Consider the following 20,563-nt stretch of genomic DNA (forward strand, 5'->3'; position numbering starts at 1 on the left):
AAAGCTCATACGCCCCATGTCCTTGCATTACGATGGTGTGATTACCAGATCAACCATCCAGGAGAAATGCATTCACGCAAGTGTTATTGATTGGAAAGGCGGATAGATTGGCTTAAAAGTTTAATATCTGACCTGCTACAGAAAGAGAAGAACAAAGAGGGTCATGACTTGATTAAAATATATACAGGAATAGTAACTTGCACCACAGTCACGAGTCAAGTCCTGTGTCATGCAAGAAGCAGCAGAAAGCCTGCACTGCCTGTAGAGCTTTCCATTTCTGGCCAACCGGCCAATAAGTCCTCTGAGAGAGGCCTGTTGCCAAAACACTTCAAAGAAGTAACTCGAGTTATTGTTTTGCACGCATATACTGGGACACACCACTAGTACACGCTCCAGAGTCTCCGTAATGTCACATGTGGAACATTCTGGGCTGTAAGTATAAATATTTGTGTGTGAAACCACATTTAGATGCAGTCTATGGAGAAAGCATGCATAATGGCATATAATTGGCAAGTGGGTATGGATCCACTAAAGCACTACCTTGTGGCCTTGAGCACAAGTAGATATAAGGAACTCAGTGATGTGTAGTGCCAAAGGCTGGTAAGGGTGTGGTGTTGAAAACTTCCAAAAATTTGTAATGCAGGCTTTGAAACTGTGAATTCACACCACTTCTAAAGTGGTTTCCCACAGATGTGGAAAGCCTCTTACCAAGGGGCCACAAGCTCAGCAGAGGTTTGTGGAGAATTATGCCCCTAAAAAAAAGAGCGAGTCATGTTCTGAGCGGCATCACCACAATTGTAGGCGACGCTTGCGGTGATACAGATCTGTGTATACATGGATAGAGTTGTAATATTCTCACCAGATGTATGTCAGATTAAGTTGCTTGAATCTACTAATTGATATCTTGGATTTCTCCAGTATCCCGAGAACATGCAAACGCACCAAAGGTTGAGTCATTACACACAGAGGTTGGGTGGGGTGGTATGGGAAGTCGTAGCGTGATAGCATTTGTAATTAATGGCAGCGGAGTGTACGTGAAAAACTGCTGTTCAGCTGCTCATCATCAGTGGGTGGCAATGGTGTTGTGCAAGTAGTCGTAAATACACACAAAGTGGTTCGTGTGACAATTATGTAGATATTGGGCAGGCACGTGACATTCTGAAGTAACAGCACAAAACGTGGATGGGAGCACAAGACGAGAAGACGACACAATGTCTCATCGTCTTCTCGTCTTGTGCTCCCGTCCACATTTTGCGCTGTTACCTCAGGATGGAAAACCAACAAGCCCAACCTGCTATTCTGGCTAACATGCCATTGTTTGAGGTGCATTGCGGCAGCCAAGGTTTATCCCAAGCACCTGCACTTCTATGTACATGTTAAAGAGTACTGGGAGTGGTGCTCATATGGGTGTGTACCATTTTCCTGGCTCGGGCAATCAGATTGCAGGCGGGCTAGCACACACAGCCCAAAGCACATGTAGTAGAAGTTTGGACTGTCGAACCGCGAAGTCTTCAGTTCAATTCCTTCCCTTATATTTTTCAATTTGTATGAGTATCATACAGTCTGTGCTAGTATGGTTAAATAGCGAGGGTGTACATATCACCTGCGCTCCTGACCAACCTCACTCTGCATAAGTATTCACCAAGCAGTTTTCGTTCCATCAAAAGGCTTTCACAATATTCAGCGACACAAGCAGCTACTCAGACAGCATCAGTGTAGCATTCTTGGAGCTTCGCAAATCTGTGGTTACATTGTTTACTAGCAAAACATGCACGGTATGTAGATATGTGTACTAGGACGCATAAGATGCCGTGACAATGTGGACTGCCCTTACGTCTACAGCTGCCCTTTAACCCTGTTACATTCTAGCCTGCAGTGAATTCAGCAGCAAGGTTTCACAATTAAATCATCCCAACTTTATATTTCTAGACTTGACCCCAGCACCGACAAAGTTCATTGTATTACCAGCATTTTGGTGGCATATTCAACCAGCAGGCCAATTAACTCAACCTCATGCAGGTTCTAGTGCAGATGTTTTCATGCAAACTACGGGTATCATCAACGAAGGAGGCTTTACTATACATACCTTTTCAGCACGCTGTTTTATGACTGGTTAAAGTCTGGTACATTTCAAAGTATAAGGCACATATTATTGTATGCATGTCTACAGATTGCAGATTATGCTGGCTTGCTTCTGAATGAGACTGCAAAATGCTGAAAACAGTGGCCACCTTTCAAAGCAGCTTTTGCAGAAAACGGTTTGATTTTTCTATTCCCCATGAGCCACTATTTTTCGAGGTCGTGTAAAGGTGAACGCGGCAACTAGAAAATCTAGGTTTGTCAGTGCCACAAGGACCACCACTTTGTAGTACATTTGGGCATTATCTAATGTTACCAAATGAGTGTTAGAGACATGTTGCTTTCAAAATAATTTATTGGTTGGCCGCAGGTTCATCAGTGCATACAAAATTTTTAGGCTAGAAGGAAGTTGACCTAGAGCAAGACATCTTTTATTCACGCTTCTTTGCTGTCTTCCTCTCTCCTAAATATACAAATGTGTATATACAGCTTCACAATCATGATGTGTTAAGGTCAGTGCTAAACAAAAAAAAAAAATGCATCCGACAAAGGTATAGTTAGAGATTGAGTACACAAAATTCATTCTAAGTGAGCCTATATATGTCTTGTAGATTCCAAGGGAAGGCAAGTATAGCAGGGGGCAGCAGAAACTCAAGCAGGCAGATAAAAAGTTTGCGGGGATCAGATGGATGCAGCTGACAGAGGATCGGGTTATTAGGATAGATATGGGAGAGACATCTATACAAGCAGGTATATACACAACTGCACAATTATGATGCATTTGCGGTCAGTGCTAAAAAAAATTCCACCCATTAAAGGTATAGGTGGGGAGTGAGCACACAAAATTCATTCTAAGTGAGCCTATATATGTCTTGTAGATTCCAGGGGAAGGCAAGCGTAGCAGGGGGCGGCAGAAATTCGGGCAGACAGATGAGATTAGGAAGTCTGCGGAGATCATATGGATGCAGCTGATGTATCTGCGGTCAGTTCCAAAAGAAGAAAAATTCTACCCGTCAAAGGTAAAGGAAGGGAGTGAGTACACAAAATTCATTCTAAGTGAGCCTATATATGTCTTTTAGATTCCAAGGGAAGGCAAGTTTAGCAGGGGGCGGCAGAAACTCGGGCAAGCAGATGAAATTAGGAAGTTTGCGAGAATCGTGCACCTGGCACAGGATCGGGTTATTCGGATGGATATGGGAGAAGCATTTGCCCAGCAGTGGGTGCAGTCAGGCTAGTGATATCAACAAGACTAACAACTGGATGAGTTGGTACTGATTCATCTTAAAACCAGCCAGAAGACGAAACACGTGAGAGGAGCACAAGACAAAGTTTGACTAACAACTGAAATTTTACTGAAGGAAAGAGGCAAAAGAAGATTCGCACAGAAATGCACGTGCACGAAAAACCCCCAAAGCAGTGAAAGCGTGGAAAGCAGAAAGGGTTTAAAAAATCAAAATCTAAAAAAAAGCAAATTCCTTATGGTCAAGAACCACTCGTTACAAAAGGGAAGCCACAGATCCAAGTCCAAAGGCACACTATACTGCAAAGGCTAAGGACGTGTGTGTGGCTAAGAAATCGGTCAACAGTCTTTTGGGGCCTTTTTTACATGTGCATCTCTGTGCAAGTCTTCTTTTGCCTCTATCCTTTAGTAAAATTCCAGTTATTAGTCCAGCTTTCCTGCAATCATATTTTCCGGCTTGTTTCAGAATGAATAAGGTGATGACTCTACAAACCTTGCACAAACTGGAAACCAGTGTAACTGTCAGATGGAAACCTTTCCCTTATTTGGCTTGCATTACAAATAGGGAGGACTTTACTGTGATGTCTGCCGAGGCATCCCCAAAGCCAGTGCGCAAGCTGGCTGTAGCAGATGTAGTGGTGCCTCCTGTTGACAAGAGAAAAAGCAATATTCACTTTTCAGCATAGCAAAATGAAAATATGATTTAGGTCTTTTACAAATTTGAAAGTTATTCATGCATCTGTACAATTAATTCCCATCTAACAAAAGCTGTACAGTGTAACTTTCACTGTCAATTTATTCTCCCTGGAAGTATGCCAAACTTTGAATTCTGCTGAAGGTGATTGAGAGAGAATGAGACCCACCCAATATTAGAACCCCAGTGCAATCACAATTTGCTACTGCAGCAAAATAATGCCTGAAGGCAATGCAGCTTTTGACTGACAAAACCTGGTAGTCGTCTTACACCCTCTATACTAGTGTTGTGGCCGATGTCAATGTCCACGCTGATATCATCCGCATAGCACGAAGATGTTAAGTATGCGACTTATGCATTAAGCAGCTCTGTGCATGGAGTCATTCTATTCGAAGGAGCCATAAACTACAAGTGCACTTCTGTCAACAGCTCTCAGTTTTCCCACAACACGGCACGTGCCAAACTTTCTGCAAGTGCCCCAAAACTACTCTATAACTTCATTTGCTAACTGTAAAATTTCCAACTCTTACTCAAACTGTGGAAGTTTCGGCGTACTGGCCTTTGGGAGAACGTCTTTCTTTCTTTTTTTTTTTTTTTTGGTTGTTACATTTCAGCACATGTAAAATGTCAGTGTCAAAGCATTTTGGAGAGGTTTACTGTGTGCAGGTGTTGATGATGGTATCAGTGAAGTCAATTTTTTTAATTATATTTGCACACTATACAACACTCACCTAATGCAAGTGGGTAAAAAAAAAACTAGCAAATAAAACTTTGAGTGCTGGTATGGTGATTGTTCTGGCAGCAAGTGGGGACAGGCTATAACAAGAGTTGTCGGGCTAGTTAGTGATCGTCTGCAGAAGCCAGTCCTGCTCTGTGTGTTTTTCTTTTCTGTGTCGTTTTTTAGTGCATTTTCCCACGGCTTCCGCAGGAGACAGGCTACTTCACTGCATGCAATTTCACTTAGCACAGAGTCCTCCGAAATGAGATTGCTTTTGTACTTATTTACTGCATTTCTTGTGGCATTCCTTATGTATTTATGTTTTGAAGTGCTGCACTTGCTGAAGGTCATACCTGGCTAATAAAACAAGCAAATGTGTCCGGACAGCGTCCCCCCCCCCCACCCCCCCCTCGTTACTTCACATCAATGTGCATGCCCTTTCCATTTAGCAAGTTCACACTATCAGATGATGCGTGTTTTCTCATTTACTCGTGCATGGAATTAAGCAAACCAGTAATTTGCATGGTGAAACGTCATGCTCATGCGCTTCTACGAAAACAAGAAAAATATTAAAACCAGCGATGTGTTCGCGCTAACGTGGCGCTATATCAACACTGTAGACAGTGTAGATGATCGCAGGTAAGTAACGTTAAAGGGGAAGCTTTATTTTATTAACACTGCCTTCCGCAATAGATTTCATTACAGCATTTCTTGCTCGAGAAAATGAAAAACAGGTGCCGCTTGTTCAAGTTATGTCGCCTTTCGCTCAAGGTTCTTACCTTGTGTTCTCGACTAGCAGTCCATGATCAAGAAGCATTTGGAGTAAATGCGGATGATCTGTAACACCCAGACGGCTGCTTCAACTACGTAGTCGCCGCCGGGATCTCGCCAGATGCTCTCAAGAGCAGTCGGCATCGGCACGCACCGCCCGCAGCTGCACCTGTTCGAAAGCTTCGGTTAGCGATTGTGCACTCTCGCAACGGTCAAACGTAGGCTAGGCTGCAAGACTCGGACATACATACCAATGCGTAGTTCCGAAACGGCTGGGATCGGGAGGCTGACGGTCGGGGCTTCTGCAAGCCGGAGTTGTGCTGCGGTTACCGCGGCCTCTCGACACAAGTGTTACTGTACCGGTCGCTCGCAGGGACCATCTTCGCCGACCTGGCACCCGAAAAGTTGCGTCGGCGTAAGGCTCAAAGCCCACGATGTAACCATGTTTTAACAGTAGCGACTATATTCTAGTTCACTATAGCAGCACAGCGACGCTGGAACCCACGGAGGAACCTAGGCGTCGGCCATATTAAAAAACCCTGTGTGAGCGCAGAGTAGGGCACAATTAGAACCTCTAAAATACACCGAGCTTGGTCAACTTTGGCTCAGCAGGCTCCGGCAACGGGAGCTTCTCATTGGCTTAGCGCTATGACGTATCTGTTGAGTTGAGGAGGACGCGCGCTAGGAAACCGAAATTCTGTTTTTGTCGCTATTAAATCAACGCGGGCGATGAAACGAATCGAGGTATATTATATGATGCAGGACAAGGATTCCATTTAACTAAGCCGTGCAAAATTTCCGGAAAACGTTTCACGACCCCTTTAAGGGGAGACACTGGGGTTTGACCTTTTTTCCTTATTTCTTAAGTTACAAGGTTGAAATTTTTATAGCTGATGAAGATTTTTCTGCTGATAACAAATATGTAATTGGATTTTACCTAACTTATATAGATGTGAAGATATTCAATGTGTCATGTTGGACCACCTTGCCCAAAATTAAGGCAACTTGCAATGCAAATACTGGCCTATATTTTACATTTACATGCTCTAGAAGGACCAGGGAATGCAACCATAGCATAGGCATAATTTTAAACCAATCCCCAAAAAAGTTACAGTCTTTGGAAATTTCTAGTCTGAAAATGAGATTTTCTTAAACCAGATAAATTGGTTGCTATTTATATTTATGCACAAAAATATGTAAATGTATTAGTATGATTGCAGAAAGCATCTCATAAGCTTTCAAATGCAACAAAAATGATGCAAATTGGGCCAGTAGATCTCAAAATATCGTGAGCAAGGGTTGTCAGCGTGGAAAAAAAGTCCATTTTGAGAAAACAAGAAAATAAGTTTTAGAACACCACAAAACTTTATTATGGCCAAAAGCAACCATGGATACGAAAGGGCTGACCTCTAGAATGCACCAGGCATATAATCACTGTCTTTTACAACTGTGCGCTTTCTTTTCATTGCGCTGCGGAAGCTTTCTGCGCGTGCATGCTTTCCATCAGATGCCGCAAGCCGACGCCTGTCCTTCTCGGCTGACCTTTCAATGGCTGTAGTGCCATGGTTCACGCTCAGCTGCTGCAAAATGGCTTTGGTAGCGCATTCCTTGCCGGCATTGAATCTAATGACTGCTTAGTCTTGGGCACCAGGGACCAAATGATGGAATGGAGTTTTGGGTCTTTCCCCTTTGGCAGTGCTGCAGCAACTTCTTGTCGGAGAGGCGGATGAAAACAGGCCTCAGTGCAGCTGCGACATACTCTGGCAAATTATAGCGGTGCTTTGGTGGTGGCTCATCTTTAGCCAAAGCCTGGTTATACTTGCACCAGGATTCTTGCCCTTGAGGGCAGAGACTATGGTTTGGCTCTGCATCCGTTGATGTCACATGGCTATATGTAGCAAGCACCGCATTGTGCATTTTGTCAATGTCACCCTGGTGCGTTTTCAGTGCCCAGCCATAGTACATGGTGAGCTTTGTAATGAGCTCACAAGTCAACTTTCCTTTCCCGCTGAGGCTTGGTCCATTTTCTCCCTTCCTTTTATGCACTAGGTTTCTAAGTGCTGTTCCCATCCTCTTGCTGACGTGGTTGGTGCAGTCTTCTTTTTGAATCTGCACATATCCGTACACATTCGCGTCTTGAAGACTGTTGAAGGCGCGGCTGTCACCATCACAAAGCATGGTTACATAGCGCAGTCCATACTTTTCAATTGACCGGCTGAACAGAATCTTGGCTGCTTCAACTTCCATCTCACCTGGCTTGCTGGAGGTGTTTTTCTGGCATTTGTGGCCCGCTTTCCATGCTTCAAAGTTTGGTTCGCCCTCCTTAGGACCAAAGCGGCATCCCAGGCAGAAATTACACAAAACCACAAAATCGAGAACATAGCCCGTAAAAAGCTCAATTACAGTCCCAACACATACATGTGAGGAATGGCCCCGAGTGAGCCACGTTCCATCGAACGACACAGCTATATTTCCCGTGTGTCCAAAGTTCAGGTTCCGGTAGGTAAGTTTCACAGTATCAGCACAGTCAATCATCACTTGTGCGGCAGCGTTCAGAGCAGCAGGGTTTAACTTGCCTTTCAAGTAGTCTTGGTATGTTTTACAGTGCATACCACGCCGCGAAATATTGAGCGCGGAGAAAATGTCATTCAACGCGGTCTGCCCGTTCCCCGTGCTTGCAGCAGCACGCGCGGCGAGAACGTTGACTTCGAAAGGCTTGCAGGTTGCGTTCGTGCCTACCCTAGGCGAGCTCCAAGTGGTTTTCACCTGCCCACAGACTTCACAATTGAGCGCGAGCTTAACAGCAAGCCCAAATTCCAGCTCACCTTTTGCAATGCTTACGGAACCGCCGCACACTTTGCATTTCACGCACTCAAGCAGCTCGTTCACGGAGGTTAGGGTTAGCACAGTGAACGGCGTTCCTGACGCGGGCGCATCTTCGATCGTTGATCCCAAAAGAGACCGCTTTCGCCGAGTGCCTGAAACTGACGAAAGTTCACGCTGTGCCTCCGTCGCGCGATGTTCTAGTTCTGTTCTATCGGCGTCGGACAGAAAAGGCGTGTCTACACGGACGGCTCTCCCGGCTCCGTCGGTTGTTGCATCATCTTGAGACGACGCCGCAGCAGGGATTGAAGTGTCGGCGGTCTCCGATGTCGGTGCATCCGGCAGCATTTCGCGTGACTGCAGCCGTTGCGGGCGCGGTTGCCGTCGTTTTTTCTTCTTTCCGAATGCGTGCGCAGTGCGGAACTTTCTATTGCCACCAGCCATCGTAGCGTTGTAGCGTGTTCGAGAAAGCTCAATCCAAAATGGCGGACGCGATGCCGTTTTTTTTTTTATCTTTTTAGCAGACGATTTCGCAGTGTTCAATAGGGAGGCAGGATTCGTAGCACGTGACGCAAAAGCGCCAATGCGGTGCGAGTATTCTTTATTTTTTTACTGGCTTGTGGCTCTGCTGTTGCCAGACGCATGCACGGTTTCCCACTAAAAACGGACAGCAGAGAGCTTCATGCTTCAAACGAAACCAAAATGGTGGCGCTCCGCAGCGGCGTTCTTGTATGGCACGCCTTTGAATTTGACCGTTTTTTTTTTTCAGTCATTTTCGCGAGGAAAACTGTCACATTGATGACTTTGAAGAGCAATAAGTCAATAAATACTTAACTGACAGTTATAATATTTTATGTATGGGTTCCTCAGAACATCTAGATTCGGAAAAAAAATAGTTTGAAAAGTCAATTTTTTGGTCATTTTTCGGCCGCGAACCCCCGTGTCTCCCCTTAACGCTTTTTTCCAAATTCTTGGGTGCAAAAGTGGAGAGTGAGTTCATTATGCGAGTGGGTTGATTACGCGGCAAATATGGTATCATTTTTTCGCATCGTAAGTGCCGTCACAAGCCAATTTCTGTATATCAAATTATCGATATATCGGAACTTTTTCGCGATCCCCTTCGAGTTCGATATATCCGGGTTCGACTGTATATATGTCACGGGTACGGGCAGGGCGTGTAGGGTGAAGAGAGAATAACTGATGGTCGCTTAGGGTAACAAACTAGACTCCAAGAGAACGAAAGCGTTGCAGGGGGCGGCAGAAAGTTGGGTGGGCGGATGAGGTTAAGAAGTTTGCAGGGGTCAAGTGGATGCAGCTAGCACAGGACAGGGTTAATCAGAGAAATATCGGAGAGGCCTTCGCCCTGCATTGGGTATAGTCCGGCTGATGATGTTGATGTACGTGTCATGGCATGTTGCTGTTTACGTTATTGTTGAACGGAGGGTCGGGGGATTGGTCTTTTAATTTGGTGGTGTCTGCATCCAGTGTTGCCACACATTTAGGGCTCTAGTGGTCAGGGCTTGCGTACAGAGGACTTAGGAGTGTCGTTCAGCGCTGTCAGTCCTGAGGCCCCTGGTTTTGGTTTCTGCAGATCTTCTGACGGTGAACGAGACTGCTTCGGAACCCCCGCACGAGGAAGGCAACAGCATCAATGCCCCGCGTAACCTGGCTCTGGAGGCCACCTTCATCAACCACAACTTCTCCCAGCAGGTGCTCAAGATGGTGAGTAGAGGGCAGCAGCTGGGCAGTTTCTACTGACGAGCGCTCAGATGTCAAGCCAGTAGCATCGGGCCGAAACCACCACACAAATGCAATCTGCCAGGTCATAAGCATGGCAGTGTCACAAAGGTTATCATAAAAATTTGGAATTAGTAGTTTGATGCTATGAAGCTGTTAGGAGCCAGTGTAGCATTTGGTTTCACGGTAGCATTAGGGTTCACGAGTGTTATCCTCAAAAACGTCGTGCAACCATCCTAGTCGCAGAGCAAAGCAGTTCATCGCACTTTCGCTTGGCAAGGGAGAGGAGGATCCCTCCACTGAGCGTGAGCGCTGTCCGCACACGTGGCAAGGGTGTAAAGCCACGTTCATGTCACTCGGGCTGATCAGCCTGGCGGGTGACATCACAGGTTCGAAATGGCAGGCAGTCCCCAGTGTGCAAATTCGTGTGACCAGGCCTAGCCTTGATCAAACAGGGGAGTGGAGTTCTCGGGATCCCCGTATTTCTGTCGCTGAAGGCTCCCATCCTCATGCCTCATTGTCTTTTTCCTCTCAGGGTGAAGACAAACACAGCTTCGAGAATGTGAACCCATTCATCCAGGATGATGAGGAAGGGGAGGTGGCCTCAGTGGCCTACAGGTGAGTCACCTACTCTACAGGCTGCGATGCTCATTGAGCACCGCTTGTTGCATCTTGTACCTGTGTGGGACTTCTTCAAAGATCCACCTCCGAAGCCCAAAGTTATGAAGCCCTATGTACTCGAGAGCAATTTATTGCACACAAAACTTTTGCGCAGTGCTGTTGGTAATCAAAGATACTGTGAGAATTTGTCTTGGCCTTGATGGGTTCTGCTTCAGAATTGGTTTCCCATGGCTTTGGGAAGGTGTGTACCACAGTGGAAAATTACCCAAGAGGAAGCAAAAGAGACAAGTAGCTATTATCAGAGAAGACAGCTACACTTGAAACCGTGTGTGCAAACAAGAACGCGCAGTTGAAATCAATTGGAGGAATACGGGAGAGGCTTTCGCCCTGCAGTAGGTATAGTATGTCTAATAATGAGGATGAAACAGCATTTGCTATTTTATAATTTTTTTTTCCTGGTGAGATATTCAATATTGGGAGGAATTTTTTTTTCTCATATACAGTTAAACCTGGTTATAACAAAAGTGTAAAATGTCCGCAATTTTTCATTGCATGCAGGTTTAGCATGAAAACGCAAAAAGGCAATGTAGAACGAAAACCAGATTAAGAATTGATGTAAGGGAAACCATCGTGAAAGTCTTTACAGTAAATCAGAATTATTCAAAGTAATGGAAGCGGTGAAATGCTTCGCAAACGCACTGATAGCGCGGCACAACTGCTAGCAACTCTAGAGGTAACCTTCAGCTCCTTTGCGCCTGGCGTGACGCGTCTGCGAGGAAAGGAGGGGGAGGAGGAATCGGTTCAGGGGAGAGAGCGCGTGTTGCGGCCTTGTCGGCACCGCCGCCGCGCCACGCATGCGCGCTCGCCCACCACCATGGTCCCAGGAAACCAACTCTGCCTCGAGTCACCAGCGCGCTCCGCTGTCCCGCGTGGGAGCCCGACTCACGGGAGGCCCCGTGCAACCGCGTGGCAGCGATGAACACGCGCTGCTCACCCAGTGTCTTTTCTGTTATTTTTTGCCGCTTCTAAGCATGAACTATTGTAGTGCCATGTTCTGATAGCGAATCAGCTGCATCTGCCAAGGAGATGCAGCGTCAGAGCTAAAACATAGCACGTATCAACTGCAGTCACTCTTTGCTATAAGTAGGCGTTCCTCTAACTTCAGTTCGTGTTTTATCATCCTTCTTGCGGGGTTCTGAGAATTTCCAGTAGCTTGGCACTAGCTAAGAGACAGTCGGCGCCGCGAGTTTGTTGTATCAAAGTCTACCGCCGTAACACGTTCGTTACATGGAGTTTTCAAATTACATGCACTTCAATGGGGGCAGCGTTGGGGAATCGAAAATCTTCGTAATATCGATGAATTCACTACATGGAGGTTCGATAGAAGTTTAACTGTATAATTCTTATTCAAAAATTTCAATATTTGCACACCCCTACTAAAAAGATGTAGTGCAAACAAGAAAGCTGCACGGGAACCCAAGCTGGAGTTTGCTCCGCGATGCCAGCGCTCGGTTTCTGGCGGAGCGAAGAGAAACTACAAAGCCTACGCGCAACCGCAGTCACGCAGCACACGGCTGTCTGTGGCATCTGCGCAACCTGCTCATGCAGAAGCTTGTGCTAGACGCAGCCGCGCATGTACGCGGAGAAGGAGAATGGGGGGGTAACAGTCGCGTGCAGACACGCGCAAAGCCGGCGCTCTTTGCCAGTGGAGTTTCTTATTTTTGCTATTTTCAGTTCCCCGGCTGACAAAGAGGCTGGTTGGAAACATGTTTTTTATCGGTGCTTTCAAAAGGGAGAAATTATGATTGATTGCTGCGAGCATTGTCTTCAAAGAGCGCTTGTTGGCAGGCTCAGGCATGAAAAAAAAAAAATGAATGCGGATTCGCTACTCAAAGGCGAGAGGCGAGTAACAGGTACTTTGAGGGACTTGAGGCTGCACCTCTTGTGTTGTCAAGGTGTAGGAGAGCAAAGAATAATGTGGAAGCCCCGATGTGCATGCTGTTCATAGCTTCCTTTCCCTTTGCAACTGCTCACTTGAAAGGGGCCCATTAACTTTTTGTGGACAAAGGTTTTAGGCAACCCCCCACCAAGGGGAACAAAAGTAAACGTTGCCGCCCATAATGACCCATTCGCTTCAGCAAGCGACAACTACACATGTTCCTTACAATGGCATAAAACACACCTTACCCTTTGGTTTTTGCCGACAACGGCCGGGGAAAGTTTGCTGCTGCGGCGCTTCTGTTCGAAATATCAATAACCTATCTACCTTTAACGATCACTGGTTCCTAACGACCAGGGTCATTCACCAGAAGCCAAGGCATGCCATTCCTGCTTCAGTTTTCTCTTTCCACAGACAAACAGCGAGGAAATGCCTGACGACTTTTCATGCAGAAGGGGACATCTCTCCACGGAAACCTTTTTCTTCATAGTTCTACAGCTACTCTGTTAAATCCCTACTTCAGTTATCTCCTCTAGCGAGTGCACAGTTTTGATCTCCCAAAGCAGGATCGCGTTTGAGGATAGAAGGATTGACATATCTGTTGTTCGAGGCCAACTCGGTTCCATGGTGGCCGCTGCGGCACTGCCAGGTACAAACAGCAGTACACAATACAAGCGGTGCGAGATACTTGAAGGGGGAAGGGAGGGACTGACTTCCACCTCATTACCATTTACCACACAAGTTTTGCAAAAAAAGCGCGTCGTCATTTTTGCATTCACATTCTTTTTTGCCCCCTTTGTTGGAACTCGCCGGCGCCCAGAATGCGGCCAGGAGAGAAACAACCGCTCGCTGGAAGATCAGCACAAAGCAGACGACAACGTGTGTTTCAATGCAGTGGGGAGCAGACGATAGCATGCATTTCAATGCAGCGAGGAGCAGACAACGCGGCCGTGCTATGCAGAGGTTTTGCCGAGGTCTCGATGGAGAGCGCTGACGCAAAGAGCGGCGCAGCGCTCTCTGGCCCAGATTGTCTCCCCTATATGTGCGTCATCTCCCTGGGGTTGTCTTGTTTGCATTATAAATTTTTAGTAAACTTGTGTAATTGCGGGACGCACTCTCCTCTTTACACTGTAGAACCAGGAAGTGGGCCCATAAAAACTTGTGTGAGTATGTGATGAGACTTGCCCTGGCCAGGTTTTGTTTGTCATAGTAATGCGAGTGCACTATTTGCACCGGTGTGTACTCTAGCTGTAGTATGTGGTGGTGGTTGTGGCACAGGTACCGCAAGTTTGACCTGGGCGACAACGTGGGGCTGATTGTGCGGTGCGAACACGATGGGGCCATGGTGGGCCCTAACGGGGAACTCCAGTTCGTCAGCATCAAAGCGCTGAACGAGTGGGACCCCCGCTACTCCGGTGGCATCGACTGGCGCCAGAAGCTGGACACCCAGCGGGGTGCTGTGCTGGCCAATGAGCTCAAGAACAATTCATGCAAGTTGGCCAAGTGGACCGTGCAGGCGCTGCTGGCCGGGTCCGACCAGATCAAGTTCGGGTGAGTTCCTCACTGCCTGTTCTAAACGGTTGCATGTGCAAGGTCTTTAGTTATCCAGGTTTGCAGTGAAAGGTGAAGGTGCTGAGGGTTTTTTGAGCTGTTTTCTTTTTTTGCGAGCAGGTGCAAAACTGCTGACTAATTGGTTTGGAATTGTGGCATCGTGATATCAGAAATTTTCAGGGGGGGGGGGGGGGGGGGGGATGTGCTAGCAGCGCGGATAAGTCATTCTGTTGTAATCATCCTGCTTGGCAAATCTCTGTATGCAGAGTTGTGTGATGAAGCCTTTCCTCTTGTGGAACCGGGACTGAAAAAGCGTGTGCAGGAGTTGTGTTGTGCTGAACAGTGTAGAGCCAGTCTACTCTCAGTATGCCATTTACAGTGGTGGTAAGCATCTGCCGCATATTGTGAGGTTTGGGACCCTGAGGGAAGGGTGTGGCAATGGCGCAGGTACGTGTCGCGGGTGCACGTGCGGGACTCGTCCAAGCACGCCATCTTGGGCACGCAGCAGTTCAAGCCCAAGGAGTTTGCGGACCAGATCAACTTGAACATGGACAATGCTTGGGGCATCCTGCGCTGTATCATAGACTGTTGCATGCGCCTGCCTGAGGGGAAGTACCTCATTCTCAAGGACCCCAACAAGGTGAGCAGTCCATCACGGCATCTTTCACTTGGCCCTGTGATTGCCACAAAGGAAAGAGAGATTGGTCGGGAGAGAACCCCAGTATTTCCATTCTTCCTTTGCTGGCACCGCAGTACTGTCTCCCTAGCCTACTTCCTCCATGCAATGTTTAAACAGAGTTCTTTGCAGAAAGCTATGGAACACCTAAAGCTAGAGATAGTGTAGCTTGCAGTCATTGTTCTTGTTTCTTGTGGATTTGACTGTAAAGAAGTTCATCGGAAATAGTTGCATGAGATTTGCATACAAGCCGACCCTCTGACCATTTGACCCGGAAGACTTTTCACTGAACTTTTCAATTGTATGACCACTGCCCTACAGTAAGACTTCGGTACTATGAACACCACATTAACGAATTTTTTAAAAATCCCCAACGGACTTTTGATGTTTTCAATGTGTAAATATTTTAGAACTGCAAATTTCAATATACTGCATTTTTTCAAAATTACATACGTAATTTTTCTTGCATAATCAAGGCCTTGTGACACAAACCGCTACAGTCGAAACCCGCAATAACGAAATCGCCGGGGACAGCAAGCTTTTGTGAGGATTTTGTTGCCGCGAAAATCAGACAGAAAAGATAGAAAACTCACAAAAAGAACAGTTATTGCCGAGTCTCAGTTAGCTTGGCTTGCCGAGCCTTGCCTTGCAACAACTTCATAGTTCTACTTTCACATTGCAAGCCACAATATCGGGACTGGATTTAAAGCAGCTCAACCAGCCAGCGCTTGCTCTGAATTGTTCATGCCCGAGCATGCAGGCAAAGCCCAGAGCCTTCTGTTGCAGCACTTTGCCAGACAGAGTCACTAAATTTGTTCACGCGCTGTTCACAAAACAAGCCAAACACCGCCTTGTCGATGTCCAGGAACTCCGCAGCCGTCACTGTTTTGTGCTGTGCTTGAGCACTATTTCAAGCGCACCGAGCATGGCTGCCTTACTTTTCCAAATTGTGGACAGAGAGCTGCACACAATCCCGTACTCGTCGACAATATCTATTTTTTCCCTGTCTTTTTCTGCTTGAGCATTGATGGCAGCCTTCTCTTGCAGCAACAAAAATCTTTGTTGTTTGGCTGGCGGAGACATCTTTCGAAATGCAAACATGCCGACTGCTGCTCATACACACACCCACACACAGCACCACCTCCGTACACAACGAGCACACTTGCCCCGCTTCAGCAGGGCTAAAAATGTAGCGCCGATGATGTCTAGTGTTGCCCCCTGATGGTGTCGCTGCGAGGCTGCTTCCCCTGAACATAGCCTCAGAGATCAGTGTGCGAACGCGTGTGGGTGATCTTGGAGGTCGTGCTCTGGGCTTGTTCAAGTCGTACCTCCGCGAGCACCGGCATGGTGGCTAGCGCCGGCTAAATTGTGGCTAAAGTCACTCCGGCTGCAAGGTTGCCAGGCGCCAACACCGTCACTGCAGCCACGCAAGTGCGCTGTGGCAGTGTACTCAATTTGAGCACTTTTTTGACGCTGTTATTCATAATGTGGGAGACAATATGCGGACCGGCTTTGCAGCAAACTTCGTTATCTTGGGATCGCGGTACGAAAATGTTTTGTTACCGAGAGATACGGAAATATTTTGTTGCCGTATTCTCGAGATTGCGTTATCGCGGGTTTCGACTGTATTTCTGCGTGTATGCTATTAGCTATAGCTGTCATCGTCACTGTATCTGGTGCCAACTCCTGGCGCCACCACAAAGCTGGGGTTCAACGTGCAGTAACCAACAGGCTTAGCCGCCTGCCTCTTTTCTTCCTCTGTGTGTTGTGTGTCGTTCACCAGTCGGTTGTTCATGCCATTCGCATCAGAGCTTTTGGATCATACCAGTTGCGAAACTCCACTTCAAAAGTGACTGGATTTTGTATGCATTTCTCGGGTGTCTATAAATTGCCGCGCCATCTGGGAGCGGTCAGTACAAGCTGTTTGCTGTTGCCATCATTACCTTTTGGAAGTCAAATTTTCTCTCTTCTTTTACATTTTAAATAACTACATGGCTGTTATATTTAAGAATTTTTGCTACTGCAAGTCTTCGACTAATTTTATTTTCTTTGATGGTTATGCATTTATCAACAATCGGAAAGTTTGCAATTTCGACGCAGTTTCCTTTCATGGCCGCGGATGCCACCACCATTCGTAAACACCCAAATTTTGACCAATCGAAACCGCCTTTTTTTTTATACATGGGCCTTATGGGAAATTTCGCAACTGGGGGTGTTGAAGAGCTCTGACTCGCACGTGCAGGCGGGAATTTTTGTTCAGAAAATGTTCCAAAAAATTTAATAAGCAGGATCGTAGCAATGAAATTTCACTAATTGTTTGATCAGCTCTGCGCTGTCTACTGGAAACTGTCGGTAACGAATGCATTGAAAACCGTAGGATGCCAGGATGCCCTACTATGAGAGTAGGGTGTTTTAACGAATGTAACTAATTTTTTTTTTTTTTTTTTTCTCATTCTCTAATGCATCAAGTGCATGCCCTAAATGTATTTGAACTTGGTAGTACGGCCAGAGTTCAGTGCTGGAACTGCTTGTTTGCAGCCTGTGATCCGGTTGTACGACATTCCGGACAACACATTCGAGACGGAGAACGAGGCCGAGGATGAGGAGGACGAAGACGAGGATGATGAAGAAGGGGCAGCTGGCAGCGGGGCTGGCGGTGGTGAAGGCGACAAGAAGGCCTGAGGTGCTGTGCCACTGTTGCAGCTGCAGCTGCCTCATTTGGTGAGTGCCCGTTGGCAACAGAGTCACTTCACAAGTAGTGCAGGAAGGGTAGGGGGTATGTTTGTAAGCTTCATCTTGAAGTTTGGCATCATTCTTTTCTTTTTTTCCCAATCTGGGCCGCAGCATTGGCGGCCAAAATGCCAAACTTATGCTGCTGTGGTGTCCCTAATGATGTGCTTGTTTCTAGCCAATATCTAATTGTATGACAGCCTTTCACTGCTCTCATGGCCCTAAAGTTACCTTTTCCTTGCACAGTAGCAATCCTCCGAGAGCTCCACTCTGACGCCGCTTCGCCATAACTTTCGTGCACAGATTCCAACTTTGTTATGACCCCATAATCTCGATCACGTCACACGCACCCGTGGCAGACTTTTCAAAACCGTAACAGTGCAATCTGGTCAGTGGCCACCAGTGGGGAAATGAGTGTGATTAGACCAGGGATGCCGATTTCGGGTGTGCTGAACAAGACTTGTTTTGCTCTCTGGACATAGCAGCAGTGCAGACTCAGCAGCTGAGCTATTTATATAATTAGTCTTGTAATGCATCGCCTTACAGTGGCCGTTGTTGCAAAAAGTGCTCGGCGATGGTGTTCGGTGGCTCTATTCTCCGGACCTGGAAGGTGCACTTGCTACTTAACTAAAGTCATCCACCAGCCTCATACGAGCCTCTAGCTGCCCCCCAATACCACACACCCATGGTGAAAAGCAAATTCAGGGGCAAAAATTTGCAAGGCAGAAAAAATGAATCAAGTTCTTTCACAGAAAAAGCACGATTTGCCAGGTTCTATTTTCATGGTCTGACTACAGGCGAGGCACAGCTCGGCGGACAGCCTATTTATGGGTCAGGGGATGCAAACCATGGATATAAGAAAGGAGTAGGGAAAAAAGTAGGGAAATAAGCATTCGATCCTGTTTGCTGAATGCCACTGCTTCGGTTTCTCAAATTCAATTTTGTGGTCGCATGCATTTGTCAGACGTCCTTTCTGTTTTGTTTCATTCCCAGCATGAAGTTAGTTTCCCTTAGTAAGAGGCCGGGCAGACCAAGCAGGGGATTCTGTATGTCATGTAAACACATGTAAGGGCCATGCTTTTTTGAAATTAGAGGGCCAACTTTTGGTGTGCGACCAACACGTGCAACATACGGGGGAAAAAAAAATTTTTTTTCGTGTTAAAACAGATGAATCAGTGAATGTGTGGCATTTATTTACCATTCAGTCGTCACTAGTTTAGTGTTTCAACTCTGAGCTCCACTACTTTCAGTTCAAAGCTTGCCGTGCTAGAATGGCAACGCTCGACAGCAGTTTCCGAGAAATTAAGCAGAGAGCACACAAGAGCCAGAACTATGGCGTGCGACCACGGCAATCACGCTACCACTACTCACGTGTCTTTGACAGTCTCAAAACAAAGCCAGAGTGGCAGGGGCTGGCGATGCCCATGATTGCGGAAGCTCACGGCAGAAGGAAAATATAATGATGACCCGCGACCTTGGCCGCTATTCGTGGACGGCATCTGAAAGCTCCTGTGCACGTGCATTTAGAAGGCCTTTACTACATGGGTCGTGGAAGGTTTGGATACGGGCTTTGCACGCATTTTCACAGTGAATGTAGCGTTTGAACTCAGAATTGTACTTTGGTCATGCACCCACCAGTCCTCAGCCTGCTCAAGGCGCCAAAGACGGATCGTTTTAGCATAACAGTTAGGTGTATATGGGCATCCAAGCTGGCTCAGTGGAGTGATTAGTGCAGCCTCTTGTACAATACCTTGGCTTTTTTCTTTAAGGTGACAGTCCTTTGGGAGGGGGAGGAGACATCCCATGGTAGTAGCCTGTTCATTCTTAGCACCCCTTCTTTGCAGACAATGCAAGCCAAGTCTAGGTGATGCTTTTCACATATGGAATGCACCTTTCCCTTGCTGGGTGGTTCAGGTGTCCACAGAACAAGTACTGCCTGTTGTTTAGGTGCCCACAGATACTGTGCCTTTCCTCTCCTATTGCAGTAATTAAAAAAAAACGGAGGCAGCCCTGTGTTGGGCAATGTCACCTTGATCAACCTTGAAGGTCAAAGACATATACTGCGCCTTTCCTTTCTTATAACCAAATGTACTATATGCAAGAAAAAAATATGAATCTATACCTGGTTAGGTGTAGGTGTCGTCAATTCCATGGAGTCCAGGCTCCTTCCTTTCCCCAAAACCTAATTTAAATAAAAATTATAACAAGCTATTGCTGCAGCACTCAGCTTTTGCTCTGTCACTGGGTTCAAGCCATGCTTAAACCCCCATAAATTTTGCTTCTGGCACATGGTTTCTGTTTTCTGTTTTGGGGTAATACGATGTGAGAATGATCTGGGGTATCTATTTTTTTTCGAAGATAAGCAAAGTCTCTGTTCGCAGTCTAACAGGAGGCTGAAACTGCAGGCAGACTCTGGTGTAGACGCGTGCACTTCTGCACGAGTCACATTGAGTGACTAACTGGCCTTTCTTTTCTTTCTAGGGGTCACGGACAAGGTGGCGAGGTTCTCTGAGAAAAAAGCCGCCTTCTGTGACCTTGTCAAGAGAGTGTAATAAATTTGTAATAAATAAATAGGGAATCGAATGCGATTGCTGTGAAGAGGTTCTCTTTTTTTTCATCAAGATGCTTCACTTGGCAAGTTGGAGCACATGTGCCTTAATATGAGTGCACACTCAGGTGAAGAACATGTTGCCATCGGTGTGCCGCGGTGTACAAGGTACCTGTGTGCTGGGTTCCTCTCAGTTTAAAAGCTTCGAAAGGACAAGCTAGACGGAAGGGCCCATGCCGTTGTCATCATGCAGTGTCATATATTGTTCAGAGTAGGGCCGAAGTAGGACAGGGACAGAAGCCCTTAACCTTCCTTTTGCTGTAGAGCCACAAAATGTCCACGTGTATAGAAACGTTAATCCTGAAAGTAGAGAAACACCTCTCTCTTTTAGCTATTTTCTTGTAATTTCTCCTACTGGGCAGCATGATTTATGCCG

General features: G+C 46.5%; 1 protein-coding gene and 1 long non-coding RNA gene across 2 annotated transcripts in view; one reads left to right on the plus strand and one right to left on the minus strand.

Annotated features, from left to right (window-relative positions):
* Positions 1 to 20,167, plus strand: part of eIF3d1 (eukaryotic translation initiation factor 3 subunit d1) — a 54,252-nt gene extending 34,085 nt beyond the window's left edge. The window contains exons 8-13 of the mRNA XM_084603920.1: positions 9,917 to 10,047; positions 10,598 to 10,680; positions 13,901 to 14,173; positions 14,621 to 14,813; positions 17,388 to 17,570; positions 20,061 to 20,167. Of these exons, the coding sequence (XP_084460046.1) occupies positions 9,917 to 10,047; positions 10,598 to 10,680; positions 13,901 to 14,173; positions 14,621 to 14,813; positions 17,388 to 17,531 (824 nt within the window). The 3' untranslated portion in view covers positions 17,532 to 17,570; positions 20,061 to 20,167. The remainder of the gene's footprint in view (positions 1 to 9,916; positions 10,048 to 10,597; positions 10,681 to 13,900; positions 14,174 to 14,620; positions 14,814 to 17,387; positions 17,571 to 20,060) is intronic.
* Positions 3,777 to 5,853, minus strand: LOC146188822 (uncharacterized). Its single transcript, XR_014707257.1, has 3 exons — positions 5,754 to 5,853; positions 5,511 to 5,671; positions 3,777 to 3,964 (listed from the first exon to the last, which is right to left on the minus strand). It is a non-coding gene; the product is annotated as an uncharacterized LOC146188822 (long non-coding RNA).
* Positions 20,168 to 20,563: the final 396 nt, after the last annotated feature.

Source organism: Amblyomma maculatum, chromosome 5 (genome assembly GCF_055883805.1).
Source record: "Amblyomma maculatum isolate TAMU_Amacu chromosome 5, ASM5588380v1, whole genome shotgun sequence".
In the NCBI taxonomy this organism is placed as follows: Eukaryota; Metazoa; Arthropoda; class Arachnida; order Ixodida; family Ixodidae; genus Amblyomma; species Amblyomma maculatum.